The sequence below is a fragment of the Acanthopagrus latus genome, chromosome 17 (genome assembly GCF_904848185.1).
Source record: "Acanthopagrus latus isolate v.2019 chromosome 17, fAcaLat1.1, whole genome shotgun sequence".
NCBI lineage: Eukaryota > Metazoa > Chordata > Actinopteri > Spariformes > Sparidae > Acanthopagrus > Acanthopagrus latus.
Window position 1 is genome coordinate 7,733,235 of NC_051055.1, and position 21,858 is coordinate 7,755,092.

The following is a 21,858-nucleotide window of genomic DNA, read 5'->3' on the forward strand; positions in this document are numbered from 1 at the left end:
TACCAACTCCATCCAATTCTGCCAGTGTGAGGAACACTGCAGCCACATGAGGTTAGCAAGCTTTACACTTTTACTCTTGGTTTTCCCTGCACACACAAGCTATCAGAGTGGTGGAACAGTTATGGATGCCATCGTTTCTCGCCAGTGTCTCCTAATGGAATGGAATGGAAACCTGGGCAGATCTCCAACTCCTGACAGGCAGTTTTCATTATCATTTAGGTAATAGTTTACCTAGGATTCATTATTCTCAGAAACGTGCAGTAAAAGGAGACGGGGCTCCAACAGTGGCCCAGATTGATTCCATGTCTCCCCATATCCAAATTTTAGATGGCAAGAAATGGACACGAAGTTTAACAAGGGACGACAGTTTTCTGATGGAAGCACTGATAAAATGGAAAGGTTTTAAAACTTTTCAATAGGACAAGTTCATACAGTGGCCATGATGTAAAATTCTAGTTTTTTTCCGCAATTGTATGATTTAACATCTTTAAATCAAAGTGCTTTTGCAACGGAGATAAGTTCTTCTTCTGTTTGGCCTAAAAGAAATAAAAAGTGAACATAATAAATGTGTTCAACAAGTTGTAAAATTTGTCTTGGAACTGTAAAATTCCCAGACTTCATCAGAAGATTTATCAAAATATGCAGACTCTGCCAGCCTAGTATACATTTCTCTTGATCCCATGACCAGATGTAACCCCCTGGGTAGCTTTTTGCTGTCAAAATAACACAGTAAATTACAAACAAATTCAAAGTAATGCAAATCACCAAACATAAAGTTTTCACCAATTCTAGTTTATTTTCCTTAAAAACCAAAGGTCCATTATATTAGTACAATACGGGCCAGTTCATGTCAAACTAAATAAAGATTAGAGCAGAGCTGAACACTTTCAATCAAATGTAACAGCACAGAAAGGCAGACAGTCACAAATTCAACTAAATAATTCCCACAGTATCCACCTCTTACCTCAGAGGAAATGAAATTATGTGCGTTATGTTGATTTTAAAGTTGATTTTCACCACAGAGACCAGATGAAGTTAGTTTCCCCTTGCAACAGAGCGAATTTCCCTGATCCAGAGGTACTGTAACAGTCTTTTAGCTGGAGGACACAGGGACATGGAGCCCATCTGGATACTGCTTCCTGATTGGATGGTCAACAAAGTGTCTTTTCCTGGCTGCTCTCCACTGATTGGATGAATGGAGAGGAAAAGGAGCGAGTGTGGAGCTCAGGGCGACCAGAAGTTGGCTCTGGAAGAGGAGAGAGGTTCAATAAGTCAACTTCCACAGTGGATGGCAGATGAGGAGGAAAAGAGGAGCTGGATGGAGATAGTGTTTTATGTATTTTATTATTGACTGCTCGCATTTTATTAATCCATGCCAACATCTTAACGGCCATAGCTCAAGACGACACTTACAAAGCGATCTTTGGTGCAAAGGCTCAGAGGCAGAAAACTGCAGCTCAGCTCAGCTCTCTGTCTCTGTTGAGACAAAGTGAGGCCAGAAATCTGGGTGTAATCATAGATGGTTATCTAAATTCTAAAACCCCATCAATCATTTCACAAGATCAGCTTTCTCTAAAAAACTAAAAGGCCTTCCATCAAATTCACACTCGCAGATATTAATCCATGCATTCATAACAAAGATTAGACTACTGTAATGGTGCATTCCAGGCCCACCCAAATTCAAGGAATTCAAAATATGGCTGCATACTTTGTCACCGGAACTAAAAAGTTGGAACACATCACACCTGCTCTTAGATCTCTGCACTGACACCCGCTTTCAAAACTAGAGTTTGATGATTGATGATCTGATTTGATTTTAAGATTCTGCTCACGACTTACAAAGCCTTGCACCTCATTATATAAGAGACCTGCTAATTAAATACAAAAGAACTCTCTGGTCCACAAGCAGAGGTCTCTTAACCATCAACACCTGTTGATATGCATATTTATTCACTGCACTTGTCCCTCTACAAATGCACTGTCACTTCACTAGAGCACGTTCCCTTGCCATGCGTATGAAATGTGTTTTACAAATAAAGTTTCGCCTGAATTGACAAATTTAAAAGAGATTTCAGAAGAGTCTGAAATACTCACTGTCCCCTCTCAAAGGATTATTCAACGGCTCTGCACCCACTGAAAGACAATAACAAGCCTCCAGAGTGAGATAACAGTATGAGGTTACGCGACCTGACGGGGCATAGCCATGACATGTCGGCCCTGTTAACACTTGGCACTAAAATCAGTCTTGGGTGGTCTGATTACAAGTCGGCAGCTCTAAATGCAGGTGTGAATCCACCCAAAACAGATGCTGTGGAATCCTCTGAACATTCAGGCTTCACATTCAGAGGCTTTAGTGTAGGAGAAGCATGTAAACATAAACACACCCCCCATTTTGTCACTGTGAAGAACTGATGGGGGGGTTGCAAACAAACCATTTTTGTCATTTACCAGACAAACCTATTTCGAAATGTGATCGTACTTTGCTTTTTTCCTGCTGACGGTTTACTGTCACAGAAGACAGAAACAAACCAGAAAGAAAAACACAACAGCTCCAGATCCTTGGCTTGACTCGTTTCCCAGTCACACTCCAGTCAGACCTCAGCAAAATATCTAGCCAATATTAATTCCAATCTGCATTTAGATGGCAAGCTAGCTGAACTGAATTTATGTTATGCATAACTAAGATGGAGAGGTATGTTAGATAGGTAGGTTCATGTTAAATCAAAATTTGAGTAATAGCCTCATTTCCACTGTGAACTTGGAGTCTAAGAATCTACTTTTAAAAAGGAACCACAAAATTATTTCAGTCTGTTGTTGTTGTTGTTCAGCTTTATTGAAAAGCAATGGCTGCAACTACACAACAATGATGATATTGATCTTTGCTAGTCCATCCGGAGGTCCCTGCAGTTCCTTCAGAGTTTCCTACTCCCAGGGGGAAAGTTGCTGCAGAGAAAAGTGGCTGAAGTTTGTAACCGAGATGGACTCAATTATGACATGATGGTGGTTTAAATATGTACTCATAAGTGCAGCAACAGTATAAATTCATTTTGTGTTATTTTGCTTAATTTTTAGAATTACATTTGAATTTACTATCTTATATAAAGCCTTTATTGTTGTACTAAAACCCCCAGTGTTGGCTCCTGGACAACATATTGCAAAATCGTTAAATTAATCATTATTATATCATTCATTGCAGGTGGCCAAACGGAAAGTCACTGTCAGCTAATTCTTTTAAAGCATATACATAGTCTATATCCAAGTGCAAAAGTGCATTATCTTCTAGATAACACTTTTGCCTGGAGTGTGTATTAGCCTGTGATATGTGGATAAGATTAAACTCTACGTCTTCTGATGGAGGGTTCCATTAAACTCAAGTCACAGAGTCTGTGGGAAAAGAAAACACAAAATTGTCTCCCTACTGATGACAGGTTATATTTTTCATGTCTTCACACCTACATTACTGGAATATATAATGCAGATTACAGGGGAATTGTCGACAGGCCTTAATATACATTAAGTGTTTGGGAAGCCGTCAGACCTTTCTTACCTGACAGGGGCTCAGTAGTTGATCATCCTCTTGATTGCATCAAAGCACTTCCACTTGTCTGGGATGTAGAAGGGTTCAAAGATGTGAGGGAAGGGGGTGTCATAACCACAGACCCTACTGATGGGAGCCTCCAGGTTGAGGAAGCACTGCTCCTGTAAGGATGAAAAAAACACAGCAAAGGACAAACAGTCATTACAGGTTGAATGCTGTCAGTTCTCAAACATCATTCACTGGACCGGGAAGCCACGCCAACATGTTTGGACTGCGAAAGGCCCTCATCCTCAAATGTTTCATACTTCTATAACAACAGAGACAGCTTCACGTTGGCTGCTGTGTCAGCACGAAACAAGTACAAAACTGTTTCTTCAAAACAGATCACACTTGACAAATCAATTCTATTTTTACTGCCAACTATGACTTATATGCTAAAAGCCCAAATGGTTCATTCAGGGTCATCAGTGCAGGCCAGTGTTCAGGCAATTTGAGTGCAAAACAAGCAGTGACTTGTGTCTCTATATTGGCTTATGACCTCTTCCCATGGAGACAAAGCAGAATGAAGTTGGCCAAAACACTCGAAATGGGACAAACCCCCTGAGGAGTTAAATGAACACACTTGGACGCGTGCACACAGATTTGCAGAAACAGACCTGAAGTACCCTCTTTCAGATTAAATGGACCTGCAAACAACTCAAGCACCCAAAACAAAAGCACCCCTCGTCGACTCTGAGGAAGTCGCAACAGCCCGGTCTTTGTGCAGGCACAAAATGGATTTTGACTCGTTTTTTTTGTGACACCGACAGCATCACCATCCACGTAATCACACATTACCAACGCGCCAACTGGCTGCCATGAAGCAGTTTGGCGTTTGGCAGGGCAGGACTTGCATGTTTCACACTATGTTTTTCATTTCTTATAAAACCTCTGGCAGCGTCCAGGGGGAATGTTAGACTTGATGAGGAGCCTTTTGTACTTTGGTGCTTTCACAGCCTGTAAAAATGCAGCACAGCAAGACTGTGAGGCTGTGCTTAGGCACAGTAGTGCTGTGAGCTAAATGGGAATGTCAGCATGCTAACATGCTCTCAATGACAATCCTAAAATGCTGATGTTTAGTAGGTATAATGTTTGCCATACACACCATCTTAGTTTGTGTGCTAGCATGCTATCATTAGTCAAGTCCACATTTACCATAGTAATCCTTTCAATAGATGTTGAGTTGTTTCACTATGAAGTGAAAAATGTGAACTTTTGGTGGCACTAGACATAAAGTCAGAATCAACACAGTTATTGGGATTCATTCTCTGGATTTTCATGAAACTTGGTACAGATTGTCACGATGCCCAGTTTTAGAGTTTTTAGAGAAGTTTCCGACAATATCTATCTGTTAATCTACACATGTATTTGCCAACTGTTTATATTCATATGGATACTATTATTAAGTGTTGTAATTGAGATCCAGACCAATCACGCATTGTGGAAAGTTTTTTGGACAACATTACATCATATTATCGGCATCAGTAAAAGGAGGACCCAGCCTGGCTCTCACTCATGGAAAGGGATACCGTTTTCTGGGAGGGATTTCAATGAAGTCACCGTCTGGAGGGCACCACATGTGACTTTTCCTCATTAAATTTGGTGATTTCTTTCTATTGTCAGAGATAGTAGCCCCATTCACACTGCCCTCCTCTGTGTGAAGGTTTCAGATGTGGTGGGGGTGATGTTTCGCTGCGGCTCGGACGCGCCTCCTGTAGTACCAGAGGCACAACAGGGGCAAACTGGTGCCTGTGTGACTGGATAAGCCGGCAGCAGGGAGCAGGCGCGTGTCGGTCTGATGGTGTTCACAGTGTGAACTAAAGAAATGTGAATGTAAATGCCATCAGACCATCACACCCTTGTCCAGCACTGCCCACCTAACCTTTAACACAAACTTTGTTTCGCCTCCATTACTACCTACACTGGCGGAGAGGAGGGCTGAACGAAACTGACCCCCCAGCGGCAGAATAGCGGCAAAAGATATCCACCATGAAATGGCAGTGGGAATGGGGCTTCAGATTAGTTGAAGTTTGCCTGTTTGGGGGGGGGGGGGGTGTAGACAGATGGTTCTTCCAATCGCATGCCAATTCATCTTTTGAAAGTGCCCGCCCTTGCCAGGTTACAGAAGTAGTGGACAAAGATTTACCAACATGGCCATCAGCAGCACCATGTCTTTAGCAGTGCCAAAATATCAGACCACCATAACAGGGTGCTCAAATTGTTGCCCCTTTTCAGACATAATGGACCTTTAAACAAGGTTAATATCGGCCAAATAAAAAGCCACAAAAAGCCAGTGAATAGAGGCAAGCCCAGTAGTCGTGAGGTCTTTTATTTTGGTGCCAGAGAGAATGAGACCCAAAAAAACTGTTTAAAAAAAAAAAAAAAACAAAAAAAACAGTTGCTCTACGCTGCTGGCACTGTTATCTGACTGGCAGCTTGACTCCGTTCCCCCACGCGCTTGCAGTCTGCTCCACCCACATAATTAACTGTGATTAGCTTTAATGAATGTACACTGAATGGAGACAACTAGTTCAACAAACCCTCCTTTCCTCTTTACTGCTATTCAGAACAACTGGAGAGAGAGAGATTCTCTCCAACAGGCTGTGGCACATCCTGACAACAGACACTGTACCACTGATGATGTGAAAGTCAAATCTTGCCTTTATCCATTTTCTTCTCCTTGAGTTTGCCTTAAGCAGATTGCATTCATGTGCTGACAAATGGCAATGGCCTTAGGGTCTATGAAGCTCCCTCAAAGTCAGTTGCTAATTAAAAAAATGTGTATGTGGGCAGAGAAAATCTGGATTGTGAAAAGTTCATTCTTTGAAAACACGGGGGTTTGACTGAAGAGTTGTGCTACAGTATGCCGTGGACTGCTGGCATGTTCTGTGGTCCTGCCTCCAGCAAGCTACACTAAGACTACATCATAGGTTTCTTTGGGTCTTGATCGTCAGCATTGGATAGTGATTAACAGATGGAGTATTCACACAAAGTCAGGCTTGTTGTAACAGTCATTTAAACATCATTAATGCATGGCGTACCTGGCACCTAACTTAACAAGGTAACTGGTGCTTTCTTGGGAAAAGTTTAGTCTCATCTACTGGAAACATACAAACTTGGGAATGTTCAAGTTGGACAGGAGTGTACTTGAATAGATGAAGCCTGGAGCAAAGCTGGATATGGTTGTCAGCCTCTTGAATTGACAGGCAGTTGAAAGGCCCGGGCATTACACTCACAGATCAAGACGTGATCACAGTGTCTCTAAAAGTTTGCTTCAGTGCAGGATTGACTTTTATACTTTACGGTATACATGTGACAGTATGATGGTGATGGTGAAAATTTCTGCAGGAAACAAAGAGGAAAAACTTCCTTCCAGTGACCCCAAATGATGCCCAACGGTGTCTTGCTTTCTTTTCATCTCAGTGTATTTGTGAAAGTGACAATGTGATTATCCCTGTCCATCGAGATTACAACCTCAAGATCTATTCTCTGCCCAACTACAGACAACCAGTCAGACGGTACCAGGGAGTTTGCGCTTTTGTCTGGATCACATCTGTAATCTCCTCTAAATACATTTACTGGAAGTGGGAGAAAAAGTACAGCAGTCTGCCTGCCTGCCACCACAGCTGGACAGAAAATGGCCACACAACTCAGATTTCATTCTAATCAGTGTTTATCTTTCGAGAAGTGCATCATTATATGTAATATCCTTAAATGTCAGAATGAAAATATGTCAAACTGGGAGTGCCAAAACGCCTGCATCCTGCAGTGGCACAGGATTCCGAAAATACATCGCAGCAGGGGCTTTGAGTCGCAGATGATAGTGTCTCCTGTCACACAAGAATCAGTTTGTCAGAAACACCCACAGATTGGAGGTTGTAGTCAGACAGGGGTGGGAAAGTGCCAATAACACTTGCCATATCAGCTAAGAAAGAAAACACCAGGCCTCCAAACCAGCTTGATTTCAACTGAGAACAGATTGAAACAAGTTTTAATTCTTCAACATGTTTTCAAACGTCTCTAAACGATGTTAAGATCAAACTGCACTCATCACTTACACCCTATGAACCATTTTACCATTTTATACTTTGTACTCCGGCACTCCAGACCCTGCTGGAGCAGATATGCAGGGCTTCCGTTTTTGCTGCAGCACAACACAGCGATTCAGCCGAATTCAGCACAGAGCAGACAGGAGGCCACGCACCGAAACAACAACAGAGCATCCAGTTCATTTTCAACATAAATCACTCTGTGTTATCACCAGCACAATAAATAAATACATACATACAGGACAAATATCAGCACTACTTCTAATCCTTCCGTTGGAACACTTTGTGTAGTTGTTTTTATAGCACATACCTATAACTGCGGTCACGCCTGATTATGTACTTATCGCGGGAACTCCTCAGTCTCACAACTTCAGCTGTCCGGCAGTGCTGCAGCACACTGGGCTCAAAACGCAGCTGGTGGGGGTTGCCAGACGACGTATGACATATCAAAGCTCTACCAGAGTCAGAACGCAACGCACATGCAAACTGTGGAATCTTAGAGTAAGTGCGATGCGACTCCTCCAATTTAATGAAGGTCTACCTTCACTGTTGTCTTGTACAGACTTGTAAGTACACCTAGTTGTTGCAATGTCTTTCTGTTGTTGTTAATTTTGATTGGCTGCACAATTAACATCAAGCTTCCTCCACAAGCCGCTCACCTTCTGATATACCAATGAAATTATGGACAAAACGCGAGGTGTGTCTTTTGGCTTACTTTATAAAACATACTGTTAAAAGCAGATAGCGTTGCTGGGAGGCAGAAAACAGGAGAAAGAAACAGAGGTAATGCAAGTGGATGATTAAAATGATGTAATATACGCTTACTCTCATTCTGAAGAAAGATGAGTTTCATTCTCAGGTCATTAATTTACTACTAAAAGAAATCAAACATTTCCAACAGCTGCAGCTTCACATTAAAAAAAAACATTTATCTGGTGACAACTGAGCTGATTTTTGTTTTTAAGCAGGTTAATCACAGGAAATGCTGTGTTCAGTTAGCGCCACTATCTTTAATCAAAATTGCATCTACAGAGCAAAACAACGGCCATTTGACATTTTGTTGACAGCAGATCAGGGAGTAGTTTTAAACTGCTTAAGGTGTAATGGCACAGGCAGTTGGATGCAGCGCAGCTTCACCAACAACTTCATAGGTAGCCAACTCCTTTTCCCTAATTAAGTTCCCTATTGGCACTGGGTTTTATTCCTAAATATTGCTGGATAGGAGGTTTTGCTTTTGACAACAAATCCTCTGCCATCATCTTGTCCGTCAACTGTCTTCATGTTACAATTTAAATGTGTCTCCGGCTATTCTGTGCTGGTCCCACTGCTGCACGGGATAGACACCTGTGGCAGATTGTAATTGTTCTACCGACTTCTACCGAAGTATTGATTATTTTTAAAACTTTTTTTTATTATTTAAATGTCAAAGAATGGTTGTTTGGTGGCCAAGTATTGCAAACCGTGTATACCCAACCTCAGTGTAACAACGGGGAACATCTTGTGTGGCAGCAAGGCTAATTGATTTAATTTCCTGTTCATCTTGAGGATCACAATTTTAGGATTAATAAAGCTGTCTATCCAATTCTCATCCAGTCAATCATCTTTTCAGTGCCGTTAGAATCAAGTGCTATTTCACATTCAGATGTGTCTCAAGGTCATTTTTTGCAGAACATGCATTTCTCTATCTTAGACATTCAGTATGTCAAAAGAATTTGAGTGAAACTGAACTCAACAGATAAAATGTCATCGACTTACATTTGCAATTTTAATCTTGAGGTGACTACACAACACCCTGCAGTTATATGAAGGTGAGACATGGCTAATGAGTCAATCAGACTTGAGGCTACTGAGCAACTGGTGGGAACAAGCAGAAGCAGACCACCATTATATAACCTCCATAACTCCCTTTCCCAAGGTGGTGGTACCTGTATCGAATTCTACAGTCTTTTAAAGGAGTCCTTGTATACATATGTGGTCCTTTGAAGGCAGTTTAGTGTATCCCCGGTGGAGAAGGACTTTAACAGCATGATGCTCGAGGCCTTGAACCTACTCTGCTTCTCATTTAGACAAGCCTGACAGGCAACCTGCAGTCTGATTCTGATTCAGAAGTCATTTATGGCAGAAAACATGCAAGTCTTTATCTTAAGCTAACACCAACTTGGCCAGAATGGAGTCGGTAGTTCTGAAACATGTCCTAGATCAGTACCACGACTCAGTGGGACGTGCTGCATTGGATGTTGGTTTAAATTATACACAAATATTGAAAAGTGTACCAGTGAACTGTAACCAGCCAATCCAGGGGCCCCACAGACAACGCTGAGGCCCCCTGAGTTACAGAGCTATATTATTCAATGCAGTGTGATTATGTGGTTGTGTGCAAAAAACTGTAGTTAAGGCAACTTTAGTTACAAAACTACCATATTCAACATTGTACTGTACACTGAGTACCTGCAGTATCTGTACTTTTTTCATTGTTCTAAGCAGCCAAGGCTTTCTGTAAAACACTACGGTCACAGTTCTACAGCATTTCATTATTTTGTTCACAACGAATGGAAAAAATTGTCTCCAAAACCGAATTGTCAGCTAAAGTGTGTACTTTATGGAATGTGAATCCACTACAGTCAAGTTGGTCATTGTTTGGAGACTTGAAGGAAGGAGTGTGACTCACCATTTCTCTCTGTGCATCCTTGAGGTCCATGAAGCATTGTCTTCAGCCACATCTTATTCTACCCTGCTCTTTCCTAGCAGCCTTACACTTGAAAAAAGGCCAGCCAATGACACATTATTAAATCACTAAGGCAGAAGCCAAAGCTTGACAAAGGAAACTTGCCAGGTCTCACCAAACTCTCTTCTGTTCTTTCATCAACAGAGAAAATCAAAACCATAAATGGATTTTTCATGGATTGGGCTGCAGTTGATGGGTTGTATCTGAAGCCATCACCTCCAGCTGCAATGAAAGTGCACCCAATACCAAGACTATGACAGCTAAACTGACAGTTCATCTGTTTGTCCCTTGTCTTAGAGCCTGGATGGTTGCACTAGTTAACAAGGATGTATGGTACAAATAAGGACCGTTACAATCCACACTGCTGTGGATTTGTATTAATCTGACTCCAACATCCTGAAACTAGAGTTTCAATTGTAGTTGATGAGAACCTATGACTCAGAATCTCCATGCTAACAGCTGTACTTTTACCAGCATCCCGTCCCATGATCAAAGCCGATTAAGACTGCACAATCAACTTATAATTGCCATTTTGTTTTGTTTGTTCTTAGAGTTAGCAACACAAGCTGCATCAAACCAGGCGTTCATGACTTGACCTAAAGTGACGCACCAGAGGTTCCAAAAGCAGGTGCCTTCGGGAAAAGTCAAGGGTGGCACAAGATTTATCAAATTATTCTTTATTTGAATGAGTTTTTAAAAACGTTCCCCCACATTCAAATCTGCTCTATTCACATTGACTTCTTTTTAAACTGATACATCTCAACCCTGAAAAAAGTCTTACAGTAACTGAATCGAAGCCTACCACACAAAACTAAAGAAAACACTAATAAAGCTCTGAATGTTCTGCTTTCTTGAGACCATGTTAAAAAGGTGTCAATTCTAGGCCTGAAACAATTAGTCTACCAACAAACAACTATCAAAACTGTTGCCAGTTAAGTAACTTTTAAATTAATGAGTTCAATAGATATTCTCCATTACAAGGATTTGCTTTTCTTTGTCCTATGCAATCTTAATGAATATTTTGGTTTAGAACTGTGGGTTTGCTGGATATTTTCTGATATTGACCATTGGTCACAATCATATTCTATATTGCCCCCATCTCCGTATCAAGACAAAAGATTCAATACATGTTCCGTCAGAACGGTGAAAGAAAATCCTGACCGTGATATTCTCCTGGGTGAGAAACTGATGATTCCCTTTTTCTCCAGAAACATGCAACCCTGAAGAGCAGCCCACACCACATCCCAGTGATTTTCTGGTGAGTCATTGAAATTGCAACCTCACTCTGCTATCTGGAAAGAGTTAAAACAAAGCTCCACCCAAAGTCTCATCTCTTTGGGTATCAACCACTCACCCCCGGTGGAACTGAAAGATGTTTTTAAATCTTTGATTTAGCTTGGTCCTTTGCAGACAGTGACAACTGTAGTCAGTGTGAAGTCCCAGCGGTTACAATGGATTCCAACGATGACCCAGTTTCATGGTGGAGGAAAAACAATCCAAACAGCCACGAAATCCCCTCAAACTACTCAAGCAGCCAAATCCACTTCTCCACTGTCCGTCCATATGCTTATTATATACCAAACTATTTAAAGTTTAATATGAATCTTCACTCACTAAGAGAATTGGTTGAAGGGGTGCTGTTGGCCATCATTCTTTTTTAATTTTGAGAAGCCATAACAAGCACATCCCTATCTCTTTGATCTGTAATATAATGAAGTGTAATGTGGACCCATAGATCAAGCCGCATCCCTTTAAAAAAAACTATCAACAAGTTTATGGTTTTCTTTCCAGCGAGTGTATCCAAATAGCCTGAGGCCACATGAAAGCTACAGATCAATGCAATCAGTGAACACACCAACAACTTACATCACCCGTACACAATGTGGAAACATGGAAATGAGGGGGATGACTCACTGACCATTTAAGCCCTCCCGGACAGGGGAAGAGAGCAACATCTGACCGACAGTAAACGAGCAGAGGATCAATTGGTTTATACTGCTTCAAGCTCTGAGTTCATGCACATTAAGAGACCAGCTCCAGGTAACACACACAGCGTCGTGCGTACAATTAGCCTGCTGACCTTTGAGGAGATGGGTACAAATGGGAGAGTTGTCGTTGTTGAAACACAAATTGTTCACTGAGTGCAGAGTGGTACTCACTGCTAAGAGCTTCACCCCACATACCGAAGATAATTATCTCACCACACACAAATAGATGTGATTAGTAGGATGGGAAGGGGATAACTTCTCATTTACTCATGCATCACACGTCTATGTCTCTGGCATGTCTTGCTTACAGTGTCCAGGCCTTTGGTATTGCCAGTAACAAGCAATATTTCGTAAACTTTATATGGGTAGTTAGACCCACTGTATCAACAATCTCAACACAACTGTTGAGACTGAAGCTGCTCCGTATAAGAAACTAATTACTCCTCAAGAATTCATTTGATCTGTTGGCTGTTTTTGCTTAGTTTTAACTCCCTTTTGTTTAGGGGCTTTTAGCAAGGTTTCTTACTTTGCAGAAAAAGTTGGGATTCACAGAAATGTTGCATGCCAGTGACAACACTTTTTATAGGACATTGTTGACAATATTAAATAATGCAATTTAAAATAGCTATTTCTTTTGTCTGCATGTCAACAAGTTTTCAACACAGCAAATGTCTGCCTATGAATGGAGTCAGGGAAAGCAACAGTGTTGAAAGAACCATATTAATGAGAAAGAATCTCAGCTTTAGTGCCGTCATAAAATGTATTGCTACTGCAAATCAAACCAAAAATCAAATATTAATGGGGTTTGTCTATCCTATCATTTTTCATACTTGGAATACAATGGTCTGAAATTTTATTCAGGAAGTCCTTCCAATAATCAAACTACAGCAGTCTACAAAATAAAAGTTGTTCCATACATAAACTTTGCAAAATCAAAACATTTATCCACCTGCAGTACATTTCACATTTGTCTACGGTAATATTGTTTTCACATAACAGCTTTAAGATAAGGCATCTGGTGACTCTGCAAACACCACCCTCAGAGTTGGATGGCAACTTTGGCAGTGCCTCCTAAGATCTAGGCTGATTAGCTGTGTTTGCCGTAACAGTTATTATTTATGGCTGCAAACTTTAGCTCCAGCTTTCAATGGCTGAAACATGATCAGTAATTGTTGTCAGGCAAAGGTCACGCCCAGTGTGGGTCTTGTCCAGTTCGTCCTTCCCAGCAAGTTTTGTTTATTTATTTTCAAAATCACTCGCAGATGATCTCTGCCCCACTTTGACATGCCTCCTACATTAGTAACATTAGCCTAATGTCTGCCTACAATTCAAAGCATCGGTCTTTATACGTGAGTAAATGCAGCTCAGCTGGACAATCAACAATTATTTAAGAGTGTTCTATGAAACCATTATCAGTATACCTAAATCTGCAAACCAGATACATTCAATATTTCTTTTAAAAATATTTTGGTGGCTTTTTGTGCCAGTGACAGCCAGAGATTATGACAGGAACATTGGATATAACATGCAGAAAAGGCCACAGGTCGGACTCTCACTGGACTAAATAGGCAGCATCTTTGCATGCAGTATCTTCTTAGAGAAAAGTTCCTTCACTTCCATGCAAGATTACACATCATCTGAAAGTGTTAGGAGTGAGATTTTTATGCAAATTGCAGCAGTCAGGCAGTAAAGGTTTTGAATGACCATAGTGAACTATTGACTGTGTTGCTGAGCTGCTAAATTACAATAACTAACTTCCCTTCATTTTTAGAACACCAGCATACACCTGGCCCTTTCACCTAACATATCTTTGCCTCACATTTCTCCCTCTGTACCTCTGTTTTAAAACCAGTGCTGTGGGCAGTTCAGTAAAAGGCCATTTTAGCTTTATTACACAGTTGGGGTTTTATTGACAAAGCCATTGCAACCTTTTAAGACCAATACCTTTGAAGAACACAACCTACCATTGGGAGCTACAGATACTAATAAAAGCTCATTGAATACAGTATGTTCTCATATACAGAACGCACACACTCACCTGTACTGTGGAGCTGATTTCAGCAGCAAAGCCTCCGGTTACTGGAGCCTCGTGACTGATGAGCAAACGTCCGGTTTTCACCACTGACTGAAAGACAAAAAGACATACAGATGATCACAGAGGATTCAGCATTCACTTGATCATTGTACTTCATTGATAATCTCAGTGTATTCGTGTGTGTGCAGCCAAGGCTTAATGTAATACACATTCAAAAGAGGTCTGAAGTTGAACTCATCCAGACAGTGTCATAATTACTGGTGGGATAATGGGAAAGGCACCAAACACTTTAGAAACATGCACTCAAACCGTGTGAAGAAACACTGCAGGGGTGAAATCTAAACTACTGGAGGTGCCATGGTGGTGCCGTACGTGGGCCGGGAGACGGGTGTTACCAACTAAAAAGTGGTTCACATACTGCCTGCTGTGGTATGCTATATCTGCTTACTACCCTCAGACTGCATGTGTGTCTGGCTGTGTCGCTTTTTGCGTGTGTGTGTGTGTGAGTGTAAAATGGATATGACACAACAGTATGAGCTGGAGGGCTGATTTAGGCTGGTACACGGGGCCAATGGGACAATCATGGACATTAGAGGTCTCGGACTCCCAGGCATTTGCATTTGGGTTTTCTATAACCTGACATTACTGCAGAAGGATGCCTCTGCTCCACCCGTTATCTACCACAGCATAAAACCAATACTATACTATAATCTCATCCACTTGCCACTGGTCCAGACCAAAGCTATGTCTGTTCTCTGCAACTTCAGCAATGCTTTCTGCTCCTCTACCCAGTTGTTGTATTTCTGTTCCGTTTCCACCAATAAATGGGGCACACACCTCTGAAACTCAACTCAGAATCATTACCAAAAGGGATGCGCATGTTTCTCGTCTGAGTTATCTTGAAAATTTTAAATCCTTCACGGCAATCGTTGCATAATTTCTAAAGTCTATCCATCCATTTTCTGCCACTTATCCGGGGTCGGGTTGCAGTGGCAGCAGGCTCAGCAGGGTGTTCCAGATATCCCTCTCCCAAACAACGCCTTCCTGTTCCTCCTGGGGAATCCCAAGGCAACCCCAGGCAAGATGTGATATGTAATCTCTCCTGCGAGTTCTGGGTCTGCCCTGGGGTCGGCTCCAAAGGGATGTGCCAAGTGGCTGAGCCAAGCCTCTGTACAGAGGAAAATTATTTCCGCTGCCTGTATCCACTTTTATCATTTCAATTTCTAATGATAACACGCAAAACATTTCCTATAGTTATGATGGATATATTCTGACTTGTTGATGTACTGACGTCATGCACATCAACAACAAGCATGGGTGAAAGTGACGTATCTGACAGCACCACAGTGGAGGAGTCTGTTCCAAAAAGGAGTCACTCAAATGGTGCGGATGCTGTTTGGTTACAAACAGTGGTAATATGTAAGAAGTGCAAGACCACTGTATCAAAAAAAATGAGGCAATAATACAAACTTATTTCACCACCTGAAGCAGAAACACCCAGTTGAACAGGGCAAACCAAAAATCCCTTGAAGAGAGCTCCAAATGCTATTGTGTATTCTAATCTAAATATCATTTTTCACATTTTGTCATATTGTCAAAAATATCCTTATCGCAGTAAAACTCTGAAATACTGTTTAATTTTTTAGACTGATATATCTGTGGAGTGGAATCCCCGTGCATTGGATTTCAACTGACATAACACCACTGTACAAAATGCACTCTCTTTTTAAACACAGGGGGCTAAATATGAGACACCTCTCCCTCAAAGCCACAAACCAAGCCACCAGCCACTGTAACGAAATAACCCACCGCAAATAAGAATCATATGTCCATATGGCAATGTAAATTAGGCCTGACATTCTTTCCCTCAAACAGGACTGTGCAGTATCAAACACAGGGGCATTCTGGGGCTTTGTGCAGATGTTCAACAAGCAAGTGTTTACATTGCTGAGGTCCTGGGTTTGGCTGTGAAGTATTAAATAATTGTGGCCAACTGTACCACTATCATAAACTAGTACTGGGGACTAAATGAGTCAGCACTTTGTACGGTAGGACACTAATATTTGATAAGATGTCAATAATGCCTCTTCATTTCTGGGGCACTTTGAGATAATTAGAGTCTGCGATTCAAAGATTCTTTAAAGTTTTTAGCGTAGAAAAGCCAAACTCAATGCTCAGTCAGAGGCCATCTCCATCCAGTTGAGTTGAATGAGTTCAGTGTGCAAAAATCACTGATTATATGACACCATCTTCAGGAATGTGGAAGTTACTATCCACACTGGAAGACAATAACAACATTTGGCAATCTGCACAGTGAGGAGGAATCAAGCGAGGGGTTGAGAGGAGGGCGATGTCTTGATGTGACATGTTGCTGTGAGCTTCGCCTTAGCGCCATGACTCATACAGGTGCGGTAGTGGCCAATCTTCTAACACACACACACACACACACACACACACACACACACACACACAGACACACACAGTTAACCTAACATGTACAATGTGACACCAGCATCACTCTGATAACCTTGCTGATCACCTCTCGGAGGGGAGACCCATCACAGTGCTCTGACTGCACCAGGAGTGCGTTCTTCAGATGCTTTTGACACAAAGGGAGTCTGCCACTGTTTTTACAACATCATGGGTTAGAATTTCAGGCTCTGGGGCCTGGGGAAAACTCATGACCCAGTTAATAGATTTGTGACACAACTCTGCTGCATAAACACAAGTGACGGTCCCTGGCTTAGAGTCCACTAGCTGGCATAAAGTGGTTCAGTAGGCTATTCTAGAAGTAGCGGTGCATGCCAAGGTATAATATGACAATATGTTAAAAATAAAAAAGGCAAAATGCGGTAATGTCTGGGACAGCAAAGTGGCAAAAGTGCCCGAGTACAGTAGGTAATGGAGTTCAAGTGAGATGAAGTCATTGCATTTCAGTCACAGACAGAAAAAAACACAATAATACGCACTGTTGCCTTACAAATGATGACATTTTCTCACTCTGCCATCTCAAAAATCGATTCATGTGAAAGAAAACCACAATTCATCTCTACAAGCAGTAGGCATTTCTCATTCTGCTTTAATATCTTTTTCACTTTAGGCACTGAAGTAACACTGGTTTATTTTGAGACTTTATTGCGATATACGATTATATCTCTTATTATTTTAAAATCTTCTCAAAGGCATTTCATAAATGCTAGGACTGGGCAACATCATTTTTGACCAAAAACCTGAATATCAATACTGCAAAATTATGGTCACAATCATATTAATTATAACATTAATAATCATGATGAATGACAAAGTGGGTGAAGGCAAGTATTAAGAACAAGCAGAACATTCTGGTGAGTCCAGAATATTTCATAATTTTACTGTAATGCAGCCTTTAGAACAGGAAGAAACAACACTTTTAACATGGATACAGAAATACACAAAGTCAGGAGATACACAGTCCTGACAACAACATAAAACTGTTATATTGCCAAGCCCTAATTCACAGTCTATACAAAAGGGAAAATGACTTGGCAGCCACCTTGGCACTGCCCCAGGGCAGTAATCTGGGGCTGAAAAGAAGTGAAGTGATGGGGAGACAGCCAGAACTGCACTTGATGTAAACGCTACATGCATAAAATCATCAGTATATCTGATTTAAAAAAAAGTTGGTTAAAAACAGTTTTGTGATTTTTATCCAAATTAAGGTTAAATATACCATTTCCCTCACAGGTTATACTACTAATGCACATGCCCATGATTCAATGAAACCAACTTCTTTTACAGCTCAATCCAGAATAGACATATGCAAGATTAATGTTTAACCTTAGCATAACCTCACCTTGCTTGGTAATCCCGTGTATTAGCATGCTTTCCATCTCTTCCATGCCTATCTTAAATCCATCTGCAGCCACAACAATTTGGTTAAAACTGCCGTCATTCTCAATTGTGCATTCCTGTCAATGGAAGAACGCGTTTGGCCGATATCGTTCCTGGTTAGACTGCTATAAAGCAGACAATTGGCTTTTTAGGGGATGGGGCGGGATATCAGTTTGACTTTTCTATTCAGAATGCCTTAAGTGGTATGTTTCCTCTTTTAATGTCCCTCATAAAATGGCTGCCTTTGTCAGATTGCTCCTACTCATGACTGGCCTTACACCTCAACTGTCAAACTCATTCGACTCACCTCACTGCCGGAGGTTCAATTACACCGTTCCAAGAGACAAGCAAACAACCACTAACACAGAGTCCTTTTTACATCTCTGACAGGACGCTTTGACAGCGCTCTAACTTCTACATAGTAATTGTGGCCACAGCCTTTAACCCAGTTGCTTCCGGTTGTTGGATGGGTTTTCAGGAGAGGGAACTATCCACTCTCATTGTGCGGTTTGACCCTTTTCTCAAAAGTCATCCAGCCATCTTATTTGACCATGACAGCCACCTTTCATGTTGGGAAAATTGTGACTCGAACGAGGGCATGCCATTACATTTGAGACAGCGGTGGAGCCACAGGAAGTGCATCCGTAGTCGTAAGATGATTGGTTAGATGGATCCAAGGGAAGAAATGATATGCCCCGAGTGAGGACAGGACAGTTAAATATGTCATGAATCTTTACAGACAACCTCAAGAGGACAGCTGGCAGGTAGGTCAGTGTTAGGGTTTTACATCACAGACTCATACCTGATGAGCTATTTACTGAGTGACTCATGTCCTCTGAATCAAACAGCATTCTCTTGCCAAAATATGAGCATCAAGAAGGGGTCATTACAGGGAACAGCAAAATATGCAGCAATATTTAGGACAGTGGACAAGTGTAGACAATCTACAAAGGGACTCGTAAAAATAGAAGGTGAGGATAGAACCATGAACTGTCCTGGAAATGTCAGGCTGAAACACGTCCTGAAAAATGGTTCTTTTCCATACACATGTGCTGGCTTGGCTTGACTCAGTACTTGGCGCGTCAGTCCAGGGCTACAGGGATCCAATAAAACAGGGCTCCTGGTTTTAAGGTGTTTCTTTAACTAATGATGCACTTGTCTTGAGTCAAAGATGTTTAAATGCAGTAGGTTGATCCATAGCTGTGCCTAGAGGTCAAAGAGCTCCATAAATTCAGTAATAAGAACATTTCCTATACATTTCTCATAGTTAAAGTGTAAACTGAACTTATAAACACAAGTATTTAGTTTAGAAGCCAGAAAAAGTACTGTGAGCAGAACACACCGACTTTAAAACATGTCTTCCTCTTTGAACTCTACCAACGACACTGTCACAACCAGACCTGTCTGAGGGAGAAAGGGGGGTAGTCACAGATTGGCAACGGTGACGAGACGGTGAGGCAACTTGCTTAGAGGCGGACCAGGCGCACTTCAGGCCCACTCGGGAGATGTTTCATCTTGAGCATACAACTTGGCGCAGTTGAACTGGTTATGGAAACGCAAATCAGCAAGGCCAAAAGCGCCAATGGAAAAGCCGCAAGAGACCCTGTCCGGCTAGTGAGGCAGAGCTCTTTCAAAAACTAGTCAATGTCAAAAGGAGTTTTTACTGAAAAATAACAGCTGTGGAGTAATGAGTGATGACAAATGGATTTCCCTGAAAATACCGGATTGGGAAACTGATGAAATTAGTGCAAAAGAGAAAGTGGAGTTTTGCAATTCCAGTGCATAAGAAGCCGATTTGTGTTGTTGCAATACATCTTATGGTGTGTGCAATTCCATTTAGGTTTCTTCTCTCATTTCTCCACTGTACTGTAGAATACTCTTGGACTAAGTGAAGCATCAATTTTGAATGTTTCCTTATACTGTCTAGCTTCTGAGAGAAGCCAATAATCTCCAAGGAAGTAAGGCTATAAATTAGTCAACTTATCATTTACTACTTAAATTTTCCCAGACAATAATTACATGACAAAACAAGGATACACGCCCGGAGCCCCACTTGATTTAAGTTCCAGCTAGGACACTTTGGCATCACCTCAGGGAAACCAGTTTATGTTTGCCAACAGAAGTCTGAGTAGATGAACTTCCTGAATAAATAAACCTGAATGGCTGCTCAGGTTAAAGATTCAATCTGGTAGGAAAATACAGTCTTTGGGGCCACACTTAAGCAGCTGGCTACCATTCACACCAACATTAGATTGTACCCTTCAAGTTAATGGAATATTTGAGGTCAATTACTGTTCTGTATTTATCAAGCCAGCATCTCACTTCTGTAAGCTGCTTCCATGATACGTCCGCCACCCTGCTGTGGCCCGGGCTCCGAGTCAAAACGGAGGGCTCCTGGTTGGTGGCGGCTGGTGGTAGTTGGGCTGGGCGACAGCTCTGGTGGCTGCAGCTTTACTACTCATTGTGCTGCAGGGCTGTCATTAGATGCCGAAGTCGTTCCGCTGGCTGCAGGGGAAATGTCATGTTTACTGCCATTCCCATACACACCCAAACCTAATGAGCAGCATGGAGCTCGTCCTCCGGCTCTCGCTCTGTCCTCACTACGATCTGTCTCTTCCTTCAACGGGCTTCTTTCCTTCTCGACTTCATCGACCCTCGGTGCTGCGGTTTATCTCATCCTCACTCCCTCCATCCCTCAAACCATCCATTTGCCCTTTTCTGCTTTCGTGAAGCCTGTGCACTCAGTCCCAGCGCTCCCCACTATGCGGCCTCACCACTCAGAGGCTGGCGGCCAATGACCTGGCATGGCCTCAGAGGCTAGGGTCAGCACTGTCACTCTCCCATGGCATATACACTCAGACAAATAAGCAGATGGGGGCCCCACAAAGGCATGTGCACGCAAGCCGCACAGCTACATATGCACGTGGATGTACTGTGTGCCAGTACACACCCACACGTGCAGACACACACAGCTTTTCATAAACTGTTGATTCAGGATTGATTGATTTACATTTTTAAACAGTGAATGCGAGTTCCTCTCCGAAGTTGCCTCCTGCTGCCAAAGTCATCATGGAATTTGAGGTGTCATCTCATTGACAAGGGGACATTCATAAAGGGGTTAAAAGAGATTTAAAAAAACAGCGGCATCTTTGCAAAGTACATATTTATGCAATACACATTTATGACAGCACTAACTCATTCTAAAAGGACAGTGTACAGACTACGGGGATGAGAAGTGAATAAAAACAGTCCATACTTGAAGCTAAACTGGGCTGCGGTTTCACTGGTGCAGAATCACATAATGTGCTTTCGAAGGTTCAAAACGACATGGCAAGTCTTTCCAGAACAAGTTGCCAACACTTATTTGTTGGATCTGTATTTTTACGCCACTAAATTGGTCGAGAATGATTTAAAAATAGGGGGTGATGACAAAAACAAAATCTGCTGTGCTTGTATACACACACATACACAAACACATGCTGGACTGTAAGTGACTCCCGGTCTTCCCACATAGTATTCGTCTTCTTCCCTCGAGCCGTCCATCAAATTGCGACAGGAAGAGAAAGTTTAGTTCTGTGCCGCCACTGAGGAGTCGTCCTTGCCGCTGGATCCGC

General features: G+C 41.9%; 1 protein-coding gene and 1 long non-coding RNA gene across 3 annotated transcripts in view; one reads left to right on the forward strand and one right to left on the reverse strand.

The window, feature by feature from the left end:
• Positions 1-771: 771 nt before the first annotated feature.
• bckdhb (branched chain keto acid dehydrogenase E1 subunit beta) overlaps positions 772-21,858 on the reverse strand; it is a 53,620-nt gene continuing 32,533 nt past the window's right edge. Inside the window, exons 9-11 of one of the 2 annotated variants that reach the window (XM_037074793.1) lie at positions 14,378-14,464; positions 3,548-3,699; positions 772-1,246 (exon numbers count right to left, since the gene is read on the reverse strand). In XM_037074793.1, coding sequence (XP_036930688.1) covers positions 3,559-3,699; positions 14,378-14,464 — 228 coding nt within the window. In that variant the 3' untranslated portion in view covers positions 772-1,246; positions 3,548-3,558. Of the gene's footprint in view, positions 1,247-2,807; positions 2,944-3,547; positions 3,700-14,377; positions 14,465-21,858 lie in introns of those variants that run through there. The other variant, XM_037074791.1, reaches the window with a different exon arrangement.
• On the forward strand, positions 10,766-12,825 carry LOC119006269. Its single transcript, XR_005070732.1, has 3 exons — positions 10,766-10,979; positions 11,560-11,609; positions 12,143-12,825. It is a non-coding gene; the product is annotated as an uncharacterized LOC119006269 (long non-coding RNA).